The sequence below is a fragment of the Mauremys reevesii genome, linkage group 1 (genome assembly GCF_016161935.1).
Source record: "Mauremys reevesii isolate NIE-2019 linkage group 1, ASM1616193v1, whole genome shotgun sequence".
NCBI lineage: Eukaryota > Metazoa > Chordata > Testudines > Geoemydidae > Mauremys > Mauremys reevesii.
The window spans coordinates 314,069,492-314,094,575 of record NC_052623.1 but is presented as its reverse complement, the minus strand read 5'-3'; the positions used below and the strand labels follow the sequence as shown (position 1 = coordinate 314,094,575).

Below are 25,084 nucleotides of genomic sequence, written 5' to 3'. Positions count from 1 at the left end.
TCAGGTGGAGTAATGTGCCCATGCAGAGCACCACTGCAGTCTGCCCTCATGTTGTATGCTACAGGATCCGTTTCAACCTGTATTCCTGACAGCAGCTGAGACAAAATGATCCCACAATGAACTTTTGAAGGGTCTTTAGTTATATCTTTTCTTAAAAAAAAAAATAAGAAATTAGAGAAGATGGTAGAGCTGCCACTGGAGCTGGTCAGGAATATTTTTGACAAAAAAAAATTTCATTGGAACATGTTGATTTGTTGGGAAGGTTTCTCAGGTTTAAGATGGAATTTTCTGGTCAGAAAGAGAGAGAGAGACCTCCCACCCCAAGATAGCCCACAGCTTCAGAGTGGACTTGAACCTGGGTCTGGGTGAGTACCCTAACCACTGACTTATTGGCTATTCTGGGGTGGGTCTTTCTCGCAAATATTTTTTGAAAGGTCACAATTTCTTTCCACTGAGGGATGAAAACAAATTCTGAAATCTCGATTTTTTCCCCACCAATGTCTCCCTTATTCCGACCTTTTCATCTCCATTTCTCTACTGTGCACCTCAGTTGGGTGTAAACAGGAGTCAGCTAAGCCAAGGGTAGGAAATACACGAATACAAAAAGCACAGCACTTAAATATTTATTTCAATATTCACCTTAACAAAATACTTGGTATTTTGCAGTAGCAGTTGCTGCCAAAATAGGTGGTGCTTCCTCTGATACGTTGACCAGATTTTCAAACGAGGACACTGGTGGTGGATGTCACAAGGAGGGGTTTGGTGGAGGATGAGGGAGGTTGATTGGAAAATAGAAAGAAAGGAGCCCTCTCTTCCCCTCCTTTGCATCCTTCTCATTTCAGAATGAAAACATAGGGCACATTACAGTAAAGGGCAGGGCACAGGGAAAGGAGTATTTGTCTCTGTGGGACTGCTTGTACTCTTTCCTTCCTGCTCCCTACTGTATATCACTGGCTCATCTACACTCACTATCATTCACCAGTTCCCTCAGTCCCACCCCTATTCCTTCCGTTCTCCCACCTCAGCCAAACCTTCCTCCTCAACTCCCTCCCAGAAACCTAACTCACTTCTTAGAAATCTTCTCCTTCCCCTAAACCCTCATCCTGGGCAATGCCCTGCTATGCACACAAAACCCCTCCCATCTGATCATGACTCAAAACAACCCCCCATCAGAAAATCCCCTCCATCCCATAGGGTTGCCAACTTTCTAATCCCTGCAAAGCCAACACCCTGCCCCACCCCTTCCCCCAAGGCCCTGCCCTGGGACTCACCTGCCGCCTGAAGAGCCAGGCTGGGAGGAGCTGATGCAGAGCCTGCCCAATCAGGGCACAACAGGGCATGGCAGGTGTCAGTCCCCAGAATGAGGGGCTTGGGTGGGGAAATCAGGGCACAGCAGAGTGTGGGGGGGTGTCGGTCCCTGGAACGAGGGGCTGGAGAGGGGAAATTGGGGCACAGGAGGGTGGAGGTTCTATCCCTGGAGCAAGGGACTGGGGAAATTAGGGCACAGTGGGGTTGGGGGCAGACAGGTTACCCCCCTGGATGGTGCCAGCACCTACTTTGGAGCCCGGTCTGAGAGCCAGCCAGTTCTCTCCATCAGGCTGGGGGCTGGGAAAAGCAGCACCTGCTAAGCAAAGCCACTTCTCCAGGCTCCAGAAGCAGCTACAGCTCTTCCCACCTCGAACCCCCAGTAGTAGAGGCCAGTTACTGCAGGTAACAGAACTTTTAGTGTCTGGTCAGGACCTTGCCAGTTTCCTACCGGACACCTGCCAACCCTACTGTCTCACATAGCACCCCCTCCATTCAGAGCCCCCAGTTTTTGCTTGGCCTAGTCAAGAGGCAGAGGAAGCAAGGAAGGCCTATATCTACAGTAAATGTATCTAGGGGGCATAATGACTGTCTCTGAGGCTCTAATATGTGTCAGTCCTACAAAGGCCTGTATTCTCTACTTTGAGTCCATTGCCTCTGCTGCCTGCAGCTCATAAGCAGATGGGGTTACTTCAGCTCCACAAGAAGTCCCCCAAAGGTAAGCAAGTGCCCTGCACCCTCCAGCTCAGCAGCCACCTCATAGAGACTACACTTGTCTGTAGCATGGCTGACAGTTGGGACATTAACAATGGTTCTTAGCACTACCAGCTAGGGTGACTGGAAGTCCTGATTTTATAGGGACAGTCCCGTTATTCAGGGCTTTGTCTTATATAGGTGCCTATTACCCCCCTACCCCAAGTTTCCACACTTGCTATCTGGTCTCCCTACAGCAACCCCACAGACCTAAAAGTTGCAATACTCCAACAAAAAAACTTCAAAAACAGACTCCAAAGAGAAACTGCAGAATTGGAATTAATTTGCAAACTAGACACCATTAAATTAGGCTTGAATAAAAACTGGGAGTGGGAGTTTATACCCAAAGTATAAACTATTTCCCCATGCTAATTTTTCCCTTACTGTTACTCACACCTTCTTGTCAACTGTTGGAAATGGGCCATCCTGATTATCACTGCAAAAGTTTTTTTTCTCCTGCTGATAATAGCCCACCTTAACTGATTAGTCTTGTTATAGTTGGTATGGCAACACCCATTTTTTCATGTTCTCTGTGTATAAATATATATATATATATCTTCTCACTGTACTTTCCACTGCATGCATCTGATGAAGTGGGTTTTAGCCCACGAAAGCTTATGCCCAAATAAATTTGTTAGTCTCTAATGTGCCACAAGTACTCCTCATTCTTTTTAGAAAACCAATATTACTGTTGAATAACTTGGTATATATAAATACAGCCAAAATAGTCCTTTTTAGTTATATTGGTTTTCATTATAAAATCCAATCTGAATGTTGCCTTGAAATTAATTTCCATTTGTTTCTTTCCAAGTTAATGCAGTACAATTTAGCTCTATATCAAATTAGTATAATAATGGTTAAAGCTATTTACTCACATTAGCTTGAAAGGTGGGATTAAATTATCTGTCTATAGATCAGCACTTTTTTTTATCACTACAATAATTCATGTTTTCATACATAACAGTGCGAAATCTTAGCCTTGCCAAGCAAAACATACTTTTAAGGATCTGGAAAGGAACAGTGGAGTTTTAAATCTGTACTACAAGTTTTACTTAGTTACGGACTATGCACCCAGTTCTGCTCTCAGTTAAATGTCTGCAGCTCTCACTGAAGATAATGGGAATTGCACCCATGTAACTAAGAGCTATTTGGCTTTATGGACCATACTCTGCCTTCAGATACACCAGTGTTTCTCAAACTGGAGTCGCCACCGCCACGTGTGTAGGGAAAGCCCCTGGCGGGCCGGGCCGGTTTGTTTACCTGCCCGTCCGCAGGTCCGGCCGATCGCGGCTCCCATTGGCCGTGGTTCGCCACTGCAGGCCAATGAGAGCTGCTGGAAGCAGAACGGGCTGAGGGACTTACTGGCCACCACTTCTAGCAGCCCCCATTGGCCTGCAGCAGTGAACCGTGGCCAGTGGGAGCTGCGATTGGCCAGACCTGCGGACGGGGCAGGTAAACAAACCGGCTCAGCCTGCCAGGAGCTTTCCCTACACAAGCGGTGACCCCAGTTTGAGAAACACTGAGATAAACCTACACATTCCTGTTGACACCAGTGTGATCTCTGGGGTGCAACAGAAGGTAGAATCAGGCACCATAATTTTATAGTACAACTAAACTACGCTCTTTTCTATATTTCAGTTGCATTTGTTACTTGGCTCCCTGGTCACAAGGTGACCTACTGCTGTTGCCGTGAAAACTGCATTTTAACCAACAGTACAAGACTTATTGAACTTCAGTTCTGCAGTGAAATGCCCCAGTTTCTCTAGTAGTTACAGGCTTCTTTGATTTTTTTAAAAGAACTATCCTGGTGTTCTTCTGAAAAAACAACAGATGGCAGAAATGTCCCAATGAGAGCTGCTCAGAATTTAACAGGATACATTTTAAATTCCCCTTATTTTTTGACCAGTGTTGGTCCCAGTGTTGCTATATTGCTTATTTTCCTGTGCATGGAGATCTGAGTTTTAAATCCTGCTCAGACCCCCTTCTTTCTGATTTACGGGTCAGTCTAAGGCAGAGCAGAATTTCAAAACTAAATTTGTATGCATGCTGTAGGGAGAAAGGAGATAGCTCTTCTTGCTGCTAAGACAATCTGGGATGCTGAAGATTAATGCAAATACACGTAGCAGGAACATATTCTAAATGGGTGCTTCTCTCTCTCTCTTTTTGCTGTTGTGGGCCTCCCTGCAGATATTTAGGTGTGGGCTTTACTACTTGCCATGTCAAGCTTTAACTGAAGGGCCTGCAAAACTCTCATCGACTTCAATGTTAATAGGAACAGGGGGGAGGGATAGCTCGGTGGTTTGAGCATTGGCCTGCTAAACCCAGGGTTGTAAGTTCAATCTTTGAGGAGGCCACTTAGGGATCTTTGGCAAAATCAGTACTTGGTCCTGCTAGTGAAGGCAGGGGACTGGACTCAATAACCTTTCAGGGTCCCTTCCAGTTCTATGAGATAGGTGTATATCTCCATATATTATTTAACACCCTGGGCCTAACTACATACAGGTGCCTTCCTCCCTGTAATGTCTTTTCAAATTCAGCTGGCTAGGAGCATTCAGAGAGTTAATAATTCATGATAGATTCCAAGACCAGAAGGGACCATTGTGATAATCTAGTCCGACCTCCTGTATAACACAGGCCATAGAAGAATTCATAGAGCAGATATTTTAGAAAAACTTCCAATCTTGATTTAAAAATGGTCAGTGATGAGGAATCCAGTATGACCCTTGGTAAATTATTCCAGTGGTTACCATCTCTGTCTGGTCCTCAACAGGTCCAGCTCACTTGTCTCCTGCAACATAGCCAAGTTTCTTTGGCCCAATGGAACACTGTTGTAGGATTCTCTTTTTAACTCAAGTCTATGAACTCAGGTCTAACGCACCCTAATATATTAAACTGACTAGCCTAGTATAAATGAATTGTTAAAAAAACTATTAAACAAGGTGGGGTCAAATCCTGAGCTCATGTAAATCGTCATAGCAATTTACTCCAGCTGAGGATGTATTCTGGTATGTTTACTTCTGGATGCTGAGTGATGGGCCATGCACTGTAGTTCAAGTTTTACTGTGACTAATGGACCTAAAAGATAATTTGAGTCAATGTGTTAATAACAAATGTATGATGAAAATATAGAATCAAGCTATTTTTTCCTTATTTATGACTAACCTTTTTAAAGATTCCTATAGCATTGTGCTGGTCAGCAAGTCATCACTAAAATACATATAGTTATACAACCAAATATGTCTTAGGTAATCATTATACTTATTTGATTAATGTGAATTCATTACACATCTTATCTACTGTACAGTAGTGATGTCTTTTAAATCAATAGCAGTGGTATTCATAACTTTGTTTGTGGCTATCTGTTGGAATTGGTTCTGAAGCCATCTACTTTATCAGGCCGGTCTCTGAAGGGGATGCTCTCAGAGAATGATAAAAATCTAATAATACTCTTTAGAGGTGATGCAATGTGACTGATTGGTAAGGTCAAGATAAATCTTATTTGCAGTGCCCTTTTTGTTACGTGATTTGACATGACATTTTTACCTTGAAATTGGTTTTAGCAATTGAAGAATATGATGGTTTAGTTTTCAAGAAATATTGGATTGAGAATCTATAAGGAAAGAATTATAATTCAATCAATTGCCTACTCAATTAAGATACTGCCTATCAGGCAGCACCTTTAACTTTTATTTAATTAGGTTTTAAAATACATTTACTTTAAAAGCTGAACCTGTGTTCTGCTTGTGACTATAATCTGCATCAGAAGAAAATGAGGAAGAAAAGATGCCAAAAATGTGGAGTGTTTCACAAGCATATAGCAAATAAGTTTACCCAGCAGAGACTAATGACCCTTCACTTAATCCATTTGACTCACCACTTAAAGATATGTATTTTTGCCTTCATAAAATGTGACTCTTGTGGCAATTAATGAAAGCTTGATTTACAGAACCTGAACTTCAATCCACAGTTTGATTTTTTTTTTAACAACAGGATAAAGAGCAGAAATCTTTCTCCACATTTAAGGGGTCACCCAGCAGCTGACCTAAATAACACAGGGCAAATGTGATTTGAAACTGCCAGAAGGGGCAGAGAGGAGAACTTCGCCTTTGACACAGAGTCTAACATTTTGGAGTTTTCCAATGATGAATGAAAGATGGATGAAATCTACAGCAATTTGGGAGACTTTTATATTGTCTCTGCTCCCCTAGATATCTGTATCTCAGGGTCCAAAGGGTGATTTCTTAGTAATCTGGTAGACGACAAAATGAGAGGTAGGGATAGGAATTCAATGGCCAGCTTGGGGAGTGCAATCTCCGATCTCAACAGGATTTTCTCTCTTGGTGAGAACATCAGAGGTAACCTTACTTGGTCTGTTGGTCATGAAGATCTGTCACAAAATGCGCCAGCCTTTGCAAGGACAGATGCTGCTGTTTAGGCTGGTGCACCAGGAGTATTAATGATTCAGTGGCATCTGCCCCTATTTCTCTTCTAGTCATCTTATTGGGTGAAAACACAGAAAACAGTGTGTCTGGTCCAGATGGTACAAACTCCAAGCTGTCAGATCTCTGCGCCAAACGGTAGACAGAGCTACAGCCTCACCTGATTTTGGTTTCCTGATTCTGAAGGTCAGACCTGGCCTCAATATAAATTTCAGCTGCTACCAGTTCTACTGCTGGCTTAGGGTCTTTAATGGACTCTACATCCATTGGAGGATTGGTGTATCTTCAGCACTCCCCCCTTTTGCCCATCCTGCACAGTCCATATACCAGGAGAGATGCAGGGCCCACCAGAATCTGCAGGGAGTTCCTCTCCAACAAGGGAATTCTCTGCTGGGCATTTGTGGCAGGCTTAAAGCCGCTGTGTATGACTGAAGTAATCCAGCTAGAGAATCTGACCCTCAGTATCTGTTAGGGGCAGGCAGAAAGTTTTTCAAGAGAGGAAATGATGCCAGGATGGTGTCCCTAGACTGTTTGTCAGAGGGTGGAGATGGATGGCAAGAGAGAGATCACTTGATCATTAACTGTTAGGTTCACTCCCTCTGAGGCACCTGGCATTGGCCACTGTCGGTAGACAGGATACTGGGCTAGATGGACCTTTGGTCTGACCCAGTACGGCCATTCTTATGTTCTTATGAGCTTCTGTGATTTCCATGGAATGGAATAAACCAGCAAATTTACCTCCAACATTATCTCAAAGCTACCCTAGACTCCCATGATCTCAGGCTTTAGGGTTTGACGGGTACTACACACATGGATAGATTCAGGATATCCCAAATCTGAGAAAGCTTTTATACTATTCCTTTAATCTCATGGGAGGTGACTGGGAATAGAAGAGAGAGAGCAGCATCACAGGGGAACATTTAAAAGATTCTCAAGGCTATTCAATGGAAGGGGCTAGATACTGTGGGCCCAGTTTTGTAAATGCTTGAAATGAAAAAATAATAATGAGAAAAGAGATGATTTTATGCTGTTACAATGCCAAAGCCACAAAATACCTGGCCTGATAGGAGATCAAATCCATATTGGATAATAGATGTGACAACTGACTATATTTTACAGACTGTGGAGGTAGAGGAGGGTTTGTCTAAAAATCTAAGTACTTCCTAATTTTGCACCTCAGACACCATGGGACATTCCTTTATAGAAGAAGTTAAGAGTATGAATATACTGTCCAAATCAATGGATGGGGATGAGGGTGGGCCAGACCTCTACAGTAGAAAATTCCCAAATGACCACTTGTTTGCTATTAGGGAATCAATGCAAAGTACAGGCTTTCAAAGAGAAAATATTGACCTCAAATGCTTAGGGGACAGAAGAGATCCATTAATAAGACTTACAGCAGAGGTTAGAAGGACTTCGTTTTGCAGGCAGGCACATGAGCTCAAAATTCGTTTCCAGATGGTAAGGCCAGATTATACAAAGCCTTTATATAACCGCACAAGGAAGAAGGAGCCTCTCTCCTCCTGCTATCCTCAGCCTGGGATGGGACATACAAGAGCTCTTCATCAGAGAATGCAAGGCCTCTGCAGAGCTGGTGCTATTCTTGAAACTAACTAGAGCTGGTTAGACAGTGGAATTTCCTTTTGGAAGGAAATTCCAACTTTTCAAAATCTGATTTCCATCTGACTTGGAAGGAAGGGTCAAAATTAGAACAGAAATTCTGAAAAAATTCAATTTGGAAACATCAGAATGTTTCATTTCAATAATGCAGAATTATTTTGTTATAATATGGGGATATGTTTTGATAATGTCAACGTGTTATAATATTTAATATAAAACAGTAAATACAATATCTGCAATATTAAAATTAACACTTGAATATAAGAAAGTCTAAGTGAAATAAATGAAAATGATAAAGTGGAAATGAAACACTTTCATGTTACTGAAATTAAATGTTCTGACATAAAAAAGAAATGAGAAAACCTAAATGATTCCAGTCAAAAATTTTGTCATGAAATATTTTGATTTTGAGAAAACAGCATTTTCTGATGGAAAACTATTCCACTAATTTTTTTTGACCAGCTCAAACACTGACTTCTTCAAAGGGCTGAGGAGAACAGGCAGAACAGAGCAAACTCTCTCCAAAGCTGGCTAATTGCTGTGTTCCCTAAAGCTTCAGGCTGCCCAGCACTTCCTGCAGCTCCCACTGGGGAAGTCAACTTCTGTGCACACATATTGCCCATCATGGAGCTGTGGCTCTATGTCATATACATGCAGGGCACTTGGATGCTCTGGATCCTAGCTGAAGGAAATGGAAGGAAGAGTAATATCTCCTCCTCTTGACACTATGGTAGCTCCTCTGTGTGTGTTCCTCATAGTTTAGGGCTCAAAGTTCACAATGTGGGATGGGGTAGGCAGCAGCCAAGCCCACTCTGCACCACCAACCACTTGATACCAGTCAGCTCTGTGTTCTTGGGGAACCAGGGTGCAGTATCTAGCCTATCTGACTCATGAAAAAACCCCTCTCCCCCATAACAGTCTCTGCTTGAACCAAAGCTGATTAGAGACAAGGCTTGCACAGAGCAGTGAAGGGCATTGGGAGACACACCTAGACCTCTCCTGACAAGGGTGACAAGATTAAGACATCTCTATTTGCATACAGAATGGAGAGCAGAGACAACTTTAGCCTCATCTGCATGAAAGATGGGACAGGGATTAGCGTACAGAATGAAGAACAGAGAACCGCACTGAACTCTGGGACCAGAAAAGCAGGGAAGCACTGCATCATGGGAATCTCTGCTCCAGATGTTAATGAACCTATGCCTGCACACACTCAGCAGTTATCAGACCAATTCTAGTAATGAATCCTTGATTGATATCCAAAATACTGAAGCAATAGTTGCATTGTGAGCTCCCTGGAAGAAAACACCACCCATAGCCAAGAGCGATCAGCTCCTATTGTATTGGAGCATGAGCTTTCGTGGGTGAATACCCACTTCGCCACAGGACTCTTTGCTGCTTTTACAGATTCAGACTAACACGGCTACCCCTCTGATACTCAGCTCCTATTGTCTAGCCTAAAGAAAACCCTTGAGTCATCAGTTTACACATAAACAAAACTAGTGTCCTTCCTTGAATCATTGCTGTTTCTCTACAAAAAACCCTACCTATGTTCAAGTAAGTGTTCTGATGCTTAGATCCAAACTCTGCATCAGTTCCACTGGGACTCCATCTTCTCCTGACTGATTGTTCTGGGGGCTCTGCCTGTCTCCAGCACTCAGGACCCTGAGCTACCACCATTGCCTGAGAACCCCGACCAGTTCAAGCTTCAAGGAGTGGGTGAGATCTCCCTCTTTCTTGTTCTCTTTTTTCCTTTCTATCTTAGGTATTAACCTTTAATAATGTATGTTATGTTGGTTTAGGCTATCCTTGTGTAGTTATCACTATTATTCAATAAATAATTTTTATGGTTAAGCTGGTTCCTTCTCTCTCTCTCTGAACTTTACTCTTTTGTGATTTTAGCTTCCCCCATTTACTCTGCAGCAACAGTTCTTTTACCTAAGCTAAAGATCCCGGCAGCATCCAAAATACTGTGGGGTTTGCTCATCAAGTAGGCTACCGCCAGTACAATTGTGATGTGAGAGTGGGGATAGAGACATGCTGAATCTGGGACACATAAGGGTAGCAGCTTGGGAGTGCTGCTCGACCCAGTCCACTCAGACTTGCTCTGTTAACTCTGTGTGTGTGTGTGTGTGTGTGTGTGTTCGTGTTCATCCAGTTCTGGGGCTGGAGGAACCCAGCCCTAGGGAACCTAGGTCCTGCAGGATAGCTCCATTGGGAGGGGACTTGCATAAGGGAGGAGTAGAGCTCCATATGAAAACACACGTGACACAAGCAGTACATTGACAGAATTACAGACAACCTCCCTGCCCCAGAAGAGTAACCTGAATAAATGAGCCTACCCCAAAGTAATGGGCAAATCTGGTAACACCCTGCAGGATCTGAGTGCTGACACTGTCAATATTAACTCCCCCTTCTTCTCCCTTTGCAATGTGGAACCTGCCGTGAGGAATAAATCTGGGGGCAGAGACTGGTGGCGGAATGACTGTCAGTGAAACTCAACAGGAGGTAGGCCGGCACAGAAGCACAAAAACCCAGGGAACATAGCAACAGGCTCCAATGTTTTATTCTTCTTCAATGATTTAATTTAAAATGTTAAAAAAAAAGTGTGATGTGATTTCTTATTTGTGCTTATCTTTATGTTTGTTTTTTTGAACTCTGCTTTGCAATTTAACTTGCAATTTAATTTGGGTTGAATCATCACTCATGTCTCAAGCACAGGTCCAGTCCCACACCGTTAAAGTCAAAGGCAGTTTGGCAGTTTGCTTCAATTGGAGCATAATCTGTCCCTATTATTTAATTATTTACGTTGCACTATTTTATTGCTCTCGAATTGCAAAACTCCTCTATAGCATGCTTTATAAAATACTATTATTATTAGTGCTAAACAGATTTTAAAAATCTAGTTTTCAAATGATCATTGAGCTTTGTTGCATGTAGCAGAATCAATCAGAATTATGCAGATAATAAAATCTGGGTCTGATCCTGTTCCCAATGGAGTCAATGGAAAACCTCCCTGTAACAAGGAGGGGCTTCTCCCCAGCTTCCAAACACCCACTATTATGCCCAGTCTCCTTTGGGAAGGTTCATTTTCTGACCCCGATCAAGTACCATAAAAGACAACAGTCTTTTAACTCACTCCTTCCCCCTCCCAGCATCAGATTCCACTGGTATCTGGCCCTCCTTCTCCTGGCAGCTTCCCAATTTGGGTCCCCTCTATTTCCTTCCTGGGGCAGTAGCCCCAGGGCTGCTTCCCTGAGCACCTGGCCCATTGCTGCAGGGACCCAGACACAGCCTGCCCCACCCATTCTCTTCCCTGTCTCATTTCCTGCCCTCGAGCAGTCCTTTACAGGCCCACTTGTAGCCTAGCCCCCTTGAGTTGGCTGTATTGGGCTTACCTGCTCTGACAGAGGCACTGGGCCCAGTTCTACTCACAAGGACCAATTCCCCTGTGACACTTCTGTTGACTCCAATGGGGGCAGAATCAAGCCCCTAAAGTATAAGGTACAAATAAGCCAGGCTGACCAAAGAGAACAGAGTCATTCAGGTTACGATGATGAGATGATATTTTATCATCCAGGAGGCTGACTCACCACAGTGAAGTTCTTTCCTAGCTTAGGTACAGTGATCACCATCTGAGGAAGATACACTGAATTCAAGTGGATTCCATAAACTGTGATTGTGCTCCCACCGCTGGTAAAAATTAAAAATGAATCATTACTATTCTAGAAAAATCCATATAATCAAATATATTTTAGATCAAATTACAGCATGGAAACAAAATCAAAGACATACAAACTGAATAGGAAATACAAGCTGAAATATAGCTTACAGTAGTGATATTTATTTCTGGGAATTAAGTTTCTTTCACACTCAAGATAAAAAACAAACAAACAGGAAAAAAATAATGTAAAAAACTGAATAATTGTATTTAATTTCTGATACACCAGAACAAAACAAGGAAATGTGCATTTAAAAGGAAGATAAAAAAAATCCTAAGTATTTGCTAGCGTATTTTACACATTGCTTTCAAAGCATAGCTTAATAAAAGCTTTCCTTTCCACTGCTGACTTGTTTGCAGACAGATGGTTGTGTTCAAGATAGATAATAAGATATATATATGTACAGTCCTGCAAATCCGCAGATACGTGCTTTATATCTGCAGACCATGTTTGCGGATCGCGAATCAGATGCAGATATACATTTTGTATGGCGCAGGGCTCTACATGTGCGCACACGCAAAAACAGTATTATCGTGAAAATAGAGATATGTATGAATGAGTTGTGCTGCCTTAGGACCCCCTTACTTCCCTGCATCTTACTGAACTGTCATGTTAAAATTATTTACCACTGTCATCAATGGACTGCCTGAACATCGTAGCTGGATGCATGTAGTTCAGCTGGACATTGAAGATACACTCAGCAGCAGTGCAGTTAAATCATGTTCAAAAATTGACAGAAAAATCCACCCCTTCACCTTTGTAAGGAAATGATCTGTCCTCTGCAACCAGACCATAATAGAAGCAATTGGCATGGCAGCTAGAGATAAAACATCCAATTTCTCTTGACAGATTTTTGCCCAAAGGTGTCATTCTCCCATTCGTTACTTTCCTGTATCTATCAGACACTTTTACTTACCTAAGAAAAGATTTAGCTGGATTAATTTTAAAAACAATAGGGTCTTCCTTGTACGTAAAATGACCCTTAGCTTCTCGAATAGCTAAATCAATCTCCATTTTAACAGGATATTCCGATGAAGTTCCTTGTGCAGGTGTATAACACACGACAGTGCTATCAGATTCACTGAAAGGAAAGAAGAAGGGAACTTGTCTTGCAATAATCAGAAAACACATAATCTGTTTAAAACACAATCCTAAATTAGGCCCTGATTTTGCAGGAGGATCCACTAGCACAAATTGCCACCGGGGCCCAAACAAGCAATTCACATTGCAGCATCAGGGCCTCAAAAGCAAACATGAGATGAGGATGAGACAATAATGTGATCTATGCTAAACAGTCTTTGAAATGTGGTTTCCTTGTCATCCCAGTCCTGCTCTGATGAGAACAGACTGACGTACAATCTTTGTAATGACCCTGGCCCTTCAAAAACTGGCTCTGTGAAGTTAAACTGGGATTTTGCTCTTGGAGAATATTAGCATTTTAAGCGTATTCCAACTACCTTGCATATATATGGCCACACAAGGCCAGAACATTAGCTGTAGTAAATTGCTGTAGCTCCACTGAAGCTGATGGATCTATCCTGATTTACATAAGTTGAGGATCTGGCCCATAGCCTTTAATAATGAGGTAAAGGGCTTTTACTAGATAGGCTTTGAAAGTCACCTAATACTGTACATGTGGAAGTGGCCTAAGATGATTGTTTGTCACCCAGCACAGGTCACAGGGCCTTTCAAAAGGTGAAGGAAGAATGAACGAAGGTCAATACTAAAAAAAAATAAGGACAAAAGACCATATTGTAATCACGTGGTGGTGATAGGGATAGAGAATAAGACGGCGAATATCTTATTGCCCTTATATAAATCCAAGGTACGCCCACACCTTGAATACTGCGTACAAATGTGGTCTCCTCATCTCAAAAAAATATACTGGCATTAGAAAAGGTTCAGAGAAGGGCAACTAAAATGATTAGGGGTTTGGAATGGGTCTCATATGAGGAGAGATTAAAGAGGCTAGGACTTTTCAGCTTGGAAAAGAGGAGACTAAGGTGGGATATGATAGAGGTATATAAAATCATGAGTGATGTAGAGAAAGTGAATAAGGAAAAGTTATTTACTTGTTCCCATAATATAAGAACTAGGGGCCACCAAATGAAATTCATGGGCAGCAGGTTTAAAACAAATAAAAGGAAGTTCTTCTTCACACAGCACACAGTCAACTTGTGGAACTCCTTGCCTGAGGAGGTTGTGGGTTTAAAAGAGAACTGGATAAATTCATGGAGGTTAAGTCTATTAATGGCTATTAGCCAGGATGGGTAAGGAATGGTGTCCCTAGTCTTGTTTGTCAGATGGTGGTGATGGACGGCAGGAGAGAGATCACTTCATCATTACCTGTTAGGTTCACTCCCTCTGAGGCACCTGTCATTGACCAGTCGGTAGACAGGATACTGGGCTGGATGGACCTTTGGTTTGACTCAGTATGGCTGTTCTTATGTTCTTATGATTTGGCTGCAGTGGAGGCTATCTAAGTTTGTCTTGGGGAGGAGGTGAGAATCAACTTGTGCCTTTATGTATTCAGTAGTTTGAGAGATCAGTGGATGTAAGGCTCATCACTTTCACTTAGACCAATGAAACTCAGGAATAACTTAACCAAAATCAGTGGAGTTACACTAGTGTAAAACAAGTATGGGTGTGAGGAGAATCAAACTCATTGCCTTAACAAACTGAAACAGGCTCCCGATGGGCAACAATATTTTCATTATTTTGAAGTGTTTTTCATTCTTCCTGCAGTCACATTTGCAGAGGAGGTATGCCATTATTTTGCAAGAGCAATTCTCATAATTTACAAAAAACCATACACGATACAATACTTTGCACCTTAGATCCAATTGCTTCCCTGCAAGGTAAGCATCTCCATTTTACAGACTGGGAAATGGAATTTCAGAGAGCTCAGATGACTTGGTCAAGAACGTACATTAAATCAGTGTCAGAGCCAGGAATGAAATATAGCCCACCTAACTCTGGGTCCTGTACATTAACGCATAGACCATTGCTCTCTCATGTGTCCCACAAGTGTGAGTTTTTGCCATTAGGTTTCTCCATAACCATGTGGAAAAACTCAAAATTTAGACCAATTCTGCCCCATTACCTGAAGTATGCATCACACCCATTTAACCCAGGACAGGACTGGACACAATGTATGTAAAAATAACTGCAACATCAGCGTTAGTACAGCGCCTAGTCCTGGCCCATGACTGGGGCTAAGCACTAAAATAATACAAATATTATTATTGTAGATTAGCAAAATAGCCGGCAACTTCACGACATTTGTCAGCCCCAAACCTATAGCTATTATTTAATGATTACACGGAAGTAGCATGTAGGATACGTCTACACAGCAAAACAAAACCTGCAGCAGCCAGTCTCAGAACTCGAGTCAACTGAGCCCTGGTGCGGTGGGAAGTCTTTGAGGCCTCAGACAGGTCAGGCCCCCCTGTGCTAGATGCTGTACAAACATATAGCACATACCGCATCGGTCTTAAGGACAAGATATAACAGATGGACCAGATGAACAAATGGGTTGGCGTGGGGGTGGGGCAGACAAAAATAATAGGATGTGTGCAATTCTTATACAGTCAGGAGCTGTTATCACAACTTGTCATCACCTTTTTACTTCCTCTTTGGCTGTAGTGAAATGTACACATTACAGAAGAGGTGAAATCTTCTCCTGACCTGTAGGGCACAGGGACTAAACTGGAACTGAAAGCTAGCACATTCAAATACTCTGCATATGTACTACAGTGCCACTTCTACATAGCATTAGGGGACGGGTTCATTTACTTTGTATGTCCAAAACATTTAATCAAACCCAGTTCATAATACAAAGCAAACACAGCCTTGTGAATATAATACCTTTTTAAGGTGCATGGTTTTCCACCAATGTAAATCTCTCTGGATTTTCCGCTCTTTAAGTATTTCCCTGATAATGTTAATAATGTTCCACCAAACTTGGGACCATAGGTGGGAGAGATACTTGTTATTACAGGATTCTGTACGGGTAAAAAGAATAATTTCTCTTATTAAATTGTGCTTCAATATCTTTAAAAAAGGATATTAAAATTTATAATCATAGTATTCTTAGCACTTTAATGAGGCAACAATGACACAAATAGGAACATAGGAATTGCTGTGCTGGGTCAGATCCATGATCCATCTAGTCCAGTATCCTGTCTCCTGTTTTAATGAATAATTAAATTAATTTTGGCACTACAATTTTAATCAGAGTGCTTACCACATAGGAAAATGTGTTGAAGGAAGATATGCCATGTCCACTTGAAACACTGCTTGTTATATTAAAACTGGGGTTCTTTGCAGCAGCAACAGTGCATTCTAGCCTTTGAAAAACAAAGATCAAGATGGTTTCTATTTTGTTTTCTGGACTATTTCGTATGAAAATGAAGTCACATGAACTCACAATAATACAGCATCCATACTAAACAAAAATAAAAAAATCCATCTGAATGATGGATACTTTAGAAATAACAATCTAATGAACTGTAGTTATTTAGTATCACACTAAAGTTCACATCATTATAGTGTTTGTATTTAGCCAGGGAAAATTATGCTGATATATTGAATATTATACTTCTGAAAACACTGAACATGTGACAGAAAACCAATGTATCTTATACATGTAATGGTTACTTTGTTTTAAAAATTTCTCTTTACATCTGAATTTTGTCAGGCAACAAAATTGTACAACTATTAGCTTCTTGTTTTAATTGAAACCTTACTGAAAAAATAAATTAGATTGTGATGGCAATATCCATCAATACATTATATATAGTCAATATAAATAGTCAATTTCTTTTCGTTAAATTGTTTTATTTGCCATGTTAAACTATTCAGGAGAGTTATCATGGCATAGCAGTGACATCTCTTTAGAAAGGAAAGAGCACATCTTTGCACAGCTTAAGATAGCAACAGTGGCTATACATGGCATTTTCTATCTGGAACTAGATGCGTAGTGATGTATCTAGCAAGACCCTGAGACAGCAGGTTGCTTTATCAATATATTGGCATATGTAATCAGCTGAAAGAGAATATTCACAGAATTTGCCAGATGCTAACCAACATATCTGTCTTGGCCACAGTAAGCTTAAGACTTTCATCCTGGTCCCTCTGCCAGATATCAGGAAAATACAGAAACACTTTTGTTAGTGTCTGAGGCAGAGGAGATGTACAAAGAGTCATCAGACTATTGATGACAATAATGCATGTATCCCCTCATCATCTCCCCAGCAGCTTCTCAAATTCGAAAGGGAGAGATGGCAAAACCGAGTCCTATGGGACCTTGACTAAGGCATCTTAGTTATGAAGAGCAGTTATCCATTACCACCTTCTTGGATCTCACTAACAGTAATAAGCAGAACTTTCCTAAGACCCGTTCACCTTTGCCAGGTCCCACAGATGTGACAGCGCACCTCATGGTCAATCGCAGTAAAGACTACTGAAAGAACTATCAGCCTTAGCTAGGATATCAGACCTCCGACATGGAGGCCCTCAATGGATTCCCCTTTTCTGAGGAGATTGTTGCCTAAGACTAATGCTGTTTCTATACTATTGTATGGGTCTGAAACCTGGGAACTGGACAAAGCCAGATGCTGTTGGAGAGTTACAATCCAGCAAGGGAAGACTCTAAGGGATTTACTATGCAGGACATTTTAAGTATCTTACTTGTTTTTGTTGCTAACTTTTACTTCCAGAGTACAAGGCTTTCCTCCTATAAGGACTGCTGTATTTTTTAAGTCAAATCTATTATTTTTGCTGAATCCAAAGTCCCAGCCACACACTGTAAGTCTTGTTCCGCCTTCTAATGGAGCGCTCCTTGGGACAATCTATAAGAAAAACATATACTATTGTTGGGGAAAAATAGACCACACCGTAGTTTTCGGGTCAGACACACTGAAGCACCTTTATTGGGGTACAATTATGCATAAAGGGAAGGTCGGCATGTCCCCATGCAAGGGGTCAGCCACTTTACGCAAAACACATAGCTTTAAGCTTATAAAGGTAAAAACCACAACGCGTAATCATACATTACAAATTCTATCAGCCTTATTTGGTATAATTCTTATCAGCAAGCCAATCAGAGCCCCTCTGGGGCCGTGACTCGGACCTCTTACCATCTAGGGGTTTTCCTGTTATTGTCTCTAGAGGCTCCTGTTTTCGCCACGTCCCCCATCTTGCGTTACCTTCTCTTGCATTATCTTATTGAGTATTAAATTACCCAATGCAATTATTTTTCCAATAGGGTTGTACAATAAGCACTAATGCAATTATTGTCTAATTGAAGGCCACCTACTTGCGGTTATCATTGTACAAGACTCTTCTGCCAAACTGCTGTTATCTTAGGTCAAGTTACCCAATTACCAGTAGGCGTGGGTTCCTCTTTTCTCCTGTTGGCCTTTTGATTAAGCCATGCAGGCTCCTGATTGTGCCACACAAGCAAGCTCTTACAAATTTTTTCTATGCCTTAATGTCAAGCTGGCCTGCCATGGCCTACTGTTGCTAGCTTAGCTTGGGACACAGTTCGGGGCAAGGCATGCAGGGTCCCTGAAAATCCCCATCACTATTATATCAGTTTTGCTAGAACTTCAGATGAATTTTACATAATGTGCAAAGGAGAAGAATAGTTTTATAGAAGCACTTTTTCTGGTAGACAGTATCCTACCATTTATCTTAATTGTTCATCACCTTTCATTCATCACATTATAGGCTTCCTCAGACAGTAGCAATAAATAATAAAACCTTTGCAAGAAAGCTTTGAGGGATAGTGTTTAGGGGCACTATACAAGCTGTGCATTGTAACAATCTTTTTAATCCTCCTGATCTTGTCTTTTATGTCCCATTTCTGGTGTGTTAAACATACAATGTATGTATTTTATTACAAGCTGAATGCTGAACAAAAAAGAGTCCAAAAATGACCATGTAACTTTTTTGTTAGCTTGATGAAAGGGCAGGTATGCACAATGGAGCAGTTTCAAAGGCATCTTAATCAGATATTGCTTTGGCAGTTACTAAGTTAATGAGACTTCTACTATTCTTTGACTAAAATCTGTTACATTTGATTACTTCTAATTCCGAGTTAAAAATAAACTACCTCTCAGCAACATACTGACAATCTAGAAGGAAATGCTTTTTTTCTGTATATTGTAAATTGTGTTGTAAAATAGAACAATGGTGGGAAAAATGTAGGAACACTATAGAAGTGGTACAAACCTCAGTTAAGGAATTCAGCAAAGCACTGCCAATAAAAGTCTAAAAGACACGGGGGGGTTAGGGTTGATGTGGGCTTTTAATAATACTGCCTAACCCAGTCACTACCAGATAATCAACAGGGAACAAAAGACTTAACTTACACTTGTGATCATAGTAGTTAAATATCTTTGGCTTAATGCTCTTAGTGATAGCACATTTGCCCTTAAAATCCAATACAATTGTGCCTTTCATAAACTCTACTTCTGTACTCTCAAGCTGAAAGAAAACTGCTTAAGAACTATGTGGCTATTATTTCATCTAAAATCCAGTAAGACAGGCTCATTTCCTTTCAACTCTCCTAGTAGCTATAAATGAAGATTCTCAGAAATGAAACTGTAGGTAAAAAGCTGTTGAGAAATACTTCACAGGAATTATATCATATATTCTATACTGTGAAATTTACTACTGTCATCAAAAAACAGAAGAAGCTCATTGAAACCAGTTGGAGTCTTTCCATTGACTTGAACAGGCTTTGGATCAGGCTGTGACTGAGCAAAGCACAGGGGACCTATCCGAGTGTTGGGGGGAATGGAGTTAGAGCAAACCAGAGATGCCCACATAGCCACTCAGCACATTATACTACAGCCAGTATTACACCTTCTACAGGACGAGGCACTAGGCCACAAGGGGTTTGTGTTCACTGGTTCTCAGAGTTACATTTTCCTTATTTGTTTTTTTGTTTCTAGGTCCCCAAAGAGACTGACTTTGTATCGTTGCCCCTGCTCCATGTAACTCAGCATGCGCTCTGCCTCTGGGGTAACACTCACCATGGAGCCCTAGCAGGGAATGAAATTGTTTTGTAGAGGTGAGGGAAATCCCATTGTCTGAACAATAATGCACAGGTCAGTACCATTTGAATATCCCTATTTGTAGCCAGTGAGCTATCAAATAAGGAAATTAAAAGCAAACTTTACAAAACTATGCAATATTGTAAGCAAAGGGACTTAACTGACCCCTTTCAAATTGCCTTATTCCTCAAAGGTAGGGTGTGACATCAGCCATATAATATATGCTGGGGGATGACATGAATCAAGGGATAACAAATCTAGCCATTACATCCTGCAAAACAAGCTTAAAAGGTAAGTTTTAGAAGTGGATATTAAAGGATAAAAAAAGTTTCTGATCTTGTGTGATTATTTATGTTGAATAAAAGGGCCTGAAATGAGTTTTAATTCATTTATTTATTTTTATTCTGTTTGTTTTGTACGTTAAATATATCAAGAGTCCAGCCTTGTTTTCCAGACTTTTTCTTGGAGAATTCACAGAAACTGAATTGTAAGCCTTCTGAAGGGTGTTTAACAAACAGGTCTTTTCTGAGAACTCTCTTACTGGATTTGTATTAATTAGGTGTTAACAAAAGTAAACAAAAAACAAACAGTTCTAAACAGTCTGAAACTCAGGACTTGTCTACCTGTTTTAATTAGAAGAATTTATGGAAGGAGTGGAGAACTAGTAAGAGTAAGAAAACATCACAGATAACAACAATGAAACCCAATTCATGGCTTGATCCAAAGCCCTTTGAAGTCAAAGGCGGTCTTTCTATCATCTTTCCTGGGCTTTGGATCAGGCCTTAAATGAGACCAGAAGTAATTTTTATGCAGAAAGTTTAAAACTCAGTTTTTCCACTTGGTTTTAACAGCCACCATGTTTAACTCAAATGCCTTATAAACTGTTGGAAGAAAAGATGTTAAAGATTCAACAGCTCCATCCCTTCAATTAAGGGACAAGAAAGCTCACAATGCACATCTGAAACCTTGAATGAGTCCTCCTATTAAACAGGGAACAAAAGGCCTGACATTCTTGATAATTCTAAGATAAAAAGCCACCCTGTTTAAAAACAGCAACAAAACCTCTCAGGGCTTCTTTATACACAGTAAACAAGTAAGACTGGACACAACGCTATTTTTTCTCCTGTGCAGTTCACCTGCCACAGTGACCTGGATTCCACAATTAGAGCATTGCAATTTGTTCCATTACCAAGTTATCTCTGATGAGACCCATCCAAGACTCCCAGATTTGATTTAGCACTGTGTGTCCAGGCTGAGAAAATGCACTTATTTGTTGGCATAAGCAATAATTGCAAAGCATTTCGATAGGTGTACTGTGCCAAACAGTTGAGTGTTCAAAGAAACCCGGTCTGTGAGAATTGGAGTTGTTTGTCTCACCAACAGCTAGCTGTGTTTTTCTATACGGCACAATGGAGGGATTCCGTCTGTTTTTACCATTTAGAGAATGTTTGGAAAGCAGCAGTTTGGAGTGCAAGAATCCTGCTGAGAACTCTCCAGCTCGAAGAATGGTCACTGTGGCCCAAAACTTCAAGTGAAGAGCTGGGATATTTAAAGCAAGGGGGCTACAACTGGGAAATCTACAAGGCTCCAGTGGAAAAAATATTGGACTCCTTTCCTCCTCTCTACAGGGAGAAAATCCCCCAGTAGATTTTTCATTGAATAAAACGCTATGGAATACACTGGGAAAGATTTTTTCAGAGCCTGATCCAAATCCCACTGAAGTCAACAGGAGTCTTACCATTGACTTCAATGGGCTTTGGATCAGGACCTCAAAGCATCTCTTGCATCTGCTTCAGGTGGAAGATATCATATAACACATTTAAACCCTCTGCCTCCCTGAAATCTTGCTTACTTTTTGTGGGATTTTAGGATTGAATGTCAAATATCATGCAAAGCAGGTTTCCTCCATTTGTTAGGAACAAAACATGCTTAACTCTTGTATTTAATGCACATGGGTTTAAAGATAGAACAGAAAAAGATTAATAATCTGTTTAAAATATTTTTTCAGTAATAATGTTAAATGTCATGGTCAAGCAGAGCAAGAAATTTGCCTTAACAGCTAGCAATCCACAGGGAATTAAGCACTTAGCTGCATTATTTTCCTTCCAAGCCTTCTAGAAACAAGTTTCACAAACTTGTGCATGCTGAAATGTAAACCTTTAGGAGAGTCACTTTAAAGATCAATCACTGCCACATATTTACTGAAATTTAAAATACACACACATACACATTTGAACACAGGGCACTAAATTATAAATAAGTATGAAAAAACTTATGAAATCTTGCGCTCTTTAAAGTTCTAAGTGTCCAATCCTGCAATCCCCACTTGTACTGAGAAACACTTTATTGAGAGGAATCATTGCATTGAACTCAAAGGGATTACCTTCATGAGTCAGCACTACTCAATATAAGGATTGCAGAACTGGGCTCTACAGGAGAGGTTTTAAGAATGGCTCAGTACACTCAACTCTGTATGAAGTCATGGTACGTGCTCAGCATATCTGAAAATCAGAACCTATGCACAAAATAAGCTATGTTGTATAGCTTTGAACAGTTTGGTCTTGTAGAAACATCATATGTATATATTTAATTATGATGGCAATGGAGACTCTCTGGGCTTGATTCTCCACTGCCTTGTATCCAGTGTTATGCACCCATGTACATGTGTGATTCACAAATTCATAGATTTTTAAGGTCAGAGAGTCATTAGATCATCTAGTCTGGCCTGTATAACACAGGCCATAGAATGTTGTGCACTTGTACAAAGCGAGGGTAAAGCATTCTCATTCTTATTTTACAGCCCTTTGCACAGATGTAAATGACTGCACAAGACAGTGGAGAAGCAGTGCCATAATAATTTTGGAATTCATAATCCTAATATAAACATAAATAAAACTTTTGTAGGTTTGGTTCCCATTAAAATTTCATTGTTTGTTGATTAGGTTTTGCCTACTTTACCCCCAGAGTGACTTTGTATTTGAAACACAAATGTAGAATAGAAAAACAACCATTTAAAATGTTTTTTTAAATAGGTTATTAACAAAACTAAAACTTCTTTCAGAAGCTTTGCTTGGATATTATGTTTAAGCAGTTGCAGCATGTGAAATCACCCATCTCTTCTGAGTTTAGTAAAATATTATTTATTTTAAAAAGTGTCTCTCTCTTTGTGCTTAGTCTTTCAAGTTTCTAAGTTTCATTCCTATTTATAAGTTCAGATGTGCAAAAGGAATAAGAATTTAACACTGTATACATCAGTAAAAACAATGGCTATAAGTGCTACAAGCAGGTTTTATGCTTGTTCTCTGCTCCATTTACTAGTGTATTAACTGCTCCATGAAACAAGGCCTTCATAATTGTGTCACACTTAACACAAAATGATTTGGTTAAATGCACAGTCAGCCAATACAAATCTTGCCTTAACCATAGCTAAATGAAAACAGCAACGAGCTAGTGGGCTCTTTGAGTATCAGTGTAATTTTGCTCTTGTGTACTTTTTAACATTTATGGGGTCTTCTACAACTGAAAGCGGCTTTCAGCTGTCCTCTTTCCCAGGGACAGAGCCACAGACTTCCCTACCCCAAGGCCATGCACATGGCAACCAGGCCTATGGGAATGACACTCAAGAAACTGTCAAGGCTGGGGAGATGTTTGAAAAAGCACCTGGCCTAAAGATGTCTCCTTGGTTAGAAGCTCTGTTACAGAGCTTAGGTAAGGAAGAGAGAGCATGCCATCAGGCCAAAGATGTTCCCTTTCTTTCCCATCAGTGCCAGCAGTGGTGGCAGGGGCGGCTCTAGGGATTTTGCCACCCCAAGCATGGCAGGCAGGCTGCCTCCAGCGGTTTGCCCGCGGAGGGTCCGCTGGTCCCGCGGCTTCGGCGGACCTCCCGCAGGCACCCCTGCGGGAGGTCCACCGAAGCCGCGGGACCAGCGGACCCTCCACAGGAAAGCCGCAGGAGCCACCCCTATCACCACTGCTGGCACTGATGGGAAAGAAAGGGAACATCTTTGGCCTGATGGCACGCTTGGCGTGCTGGGGCCTGGAGACGCCCCTGGGTGGTGGGAGGAAGAAGAGACAGAGCCATCCATCAAAATGTGATATGGGATGGGGAACTCCTCCACATCATCTCCAGCAGCTGTGAGCAGGAAGCGTCTTCCTACCCATTCTCCCTACGAGGAAGGCTTTGAGAGCTGACTTGCCCTCCTTCTCCCCACCAGGTGAAGGGAATTTCCTTTTTTAAAATCACAAACAGATCAGTTGAAACCCTGTCCCAGTTCCACATTTGAGACAGTAAACGGTAGTTATTGAAGACCAAGGCTTCCTCCACAGATCCCCAGCAGAGGGCAGAGGGACAAATCCAGAATGGGAGAGCTGTGGAGCACAGACTGTGGGGAATTTATTTACATGAGGTCAGCAGCCAGTTAAGGGTAATTAGGCTGAGGGGAAGATAAAGACCGTGGAAACTTTATTTATCATAATTTTAAAAAGAGAAAAAAAAGTATATTAAAAATTTATCTATTTGGTTGTAGTCCACGTATAATTTGCATCCATACACTGTAAGCTCTTTGGGGCAGGGCCATGCCTTCCTATATGTTTATACAGATCCTAATGCGAATACATTACCAATCCTGATACGGTTGGAATGCAGCATAAACAGGAATAAACAACTACATTAACACAAATTCTCTTCATCACACTGCTCTGTGACTCCTGGTCTTGAAAAGCTCTGAGATTTTGTAAGGGGAAAAGGCCACTTGCCCTTTTTACTGCATAGGTTGGCTAGCTGCAAAGCTAGCATCTGCAGACTTCCATGGCTCAGAAGGCTCAAGAAGCCTCAGGTACATTCTGTTGGACAGGTATGCTTGAAATACATGTGCAGTCCTACCTCTGAGATAAGTTTTGGGGAAATTTTTTTTACCTCATAAACTCTTGGCAAACATGTCTCCTGGGTCCACATCCTTTTATCACACTCCCAGGACCTCACACACCGATCACTACACCAGCCACACTGCATGAAAGGAGGTGCTGAAAGACACTGACTGCAGGACTTGAAGTGATCACAGCCTGGTCCATTCAAGGGAATCTTGGTTATCTATTGATAAGAGAATTATACACAGAACTTTACAAACATATCTTAACTAGCAAGGAGAAACCCCTTATTTATGCAAAGTATGATGATGTTACT

The 25,084-nt window shown here is 41.2% G+C and overlaps 1 protein-coding gene across 9 annotated transcripts in view; it reads right to left on the bottom strand.

Annotated features, from left to right (window-relative positions):
- MET (MET proto-oncogene, receptor tyrosine kinase) overlaps positions 1-25,084 on the bottom strand; it is a 125,181-nt gene that overhangs the window by 28,391 nt on the left and 71,706 nt on the right. For 7 of the 9 annotated variants that reach the window (XM_039508576.1, XM_039508563.1, XM_039508616.1 and 4 more), the window contains 7 exons: positions 24,818-24,991; positions 17,531-17,691; positions 16,086-16,188; positions 15,707-15,843; positions 12,756-12,920; positions 11,711-11,810; positions 640-732 (listed from right to left, as the gene is read on the bottom strand). In XM_039508576.1, coding sequence (XP_039364510.1) covers positions 640-732; positions 11,711-11,810; positions 12,756-12,920; positions 15,707-15,843; positions 16,086-16,188; positions 17,531-17,691; positions 24,818-24,991 — 933 coding nt within the window. The remainder of the gene's footprint in view (positions 1-639; positions 733-11,710; positions 11,811-12,755; positions 12,921-15,706; positions 15,844-16,085; positions 16,189-17,530; positions 17,692-24,817; positions 24,992-25,084) is intronic. The other 2 variants (XM_039508588.1, XM_039508597.1) reach the window with 2 other exon arrangements.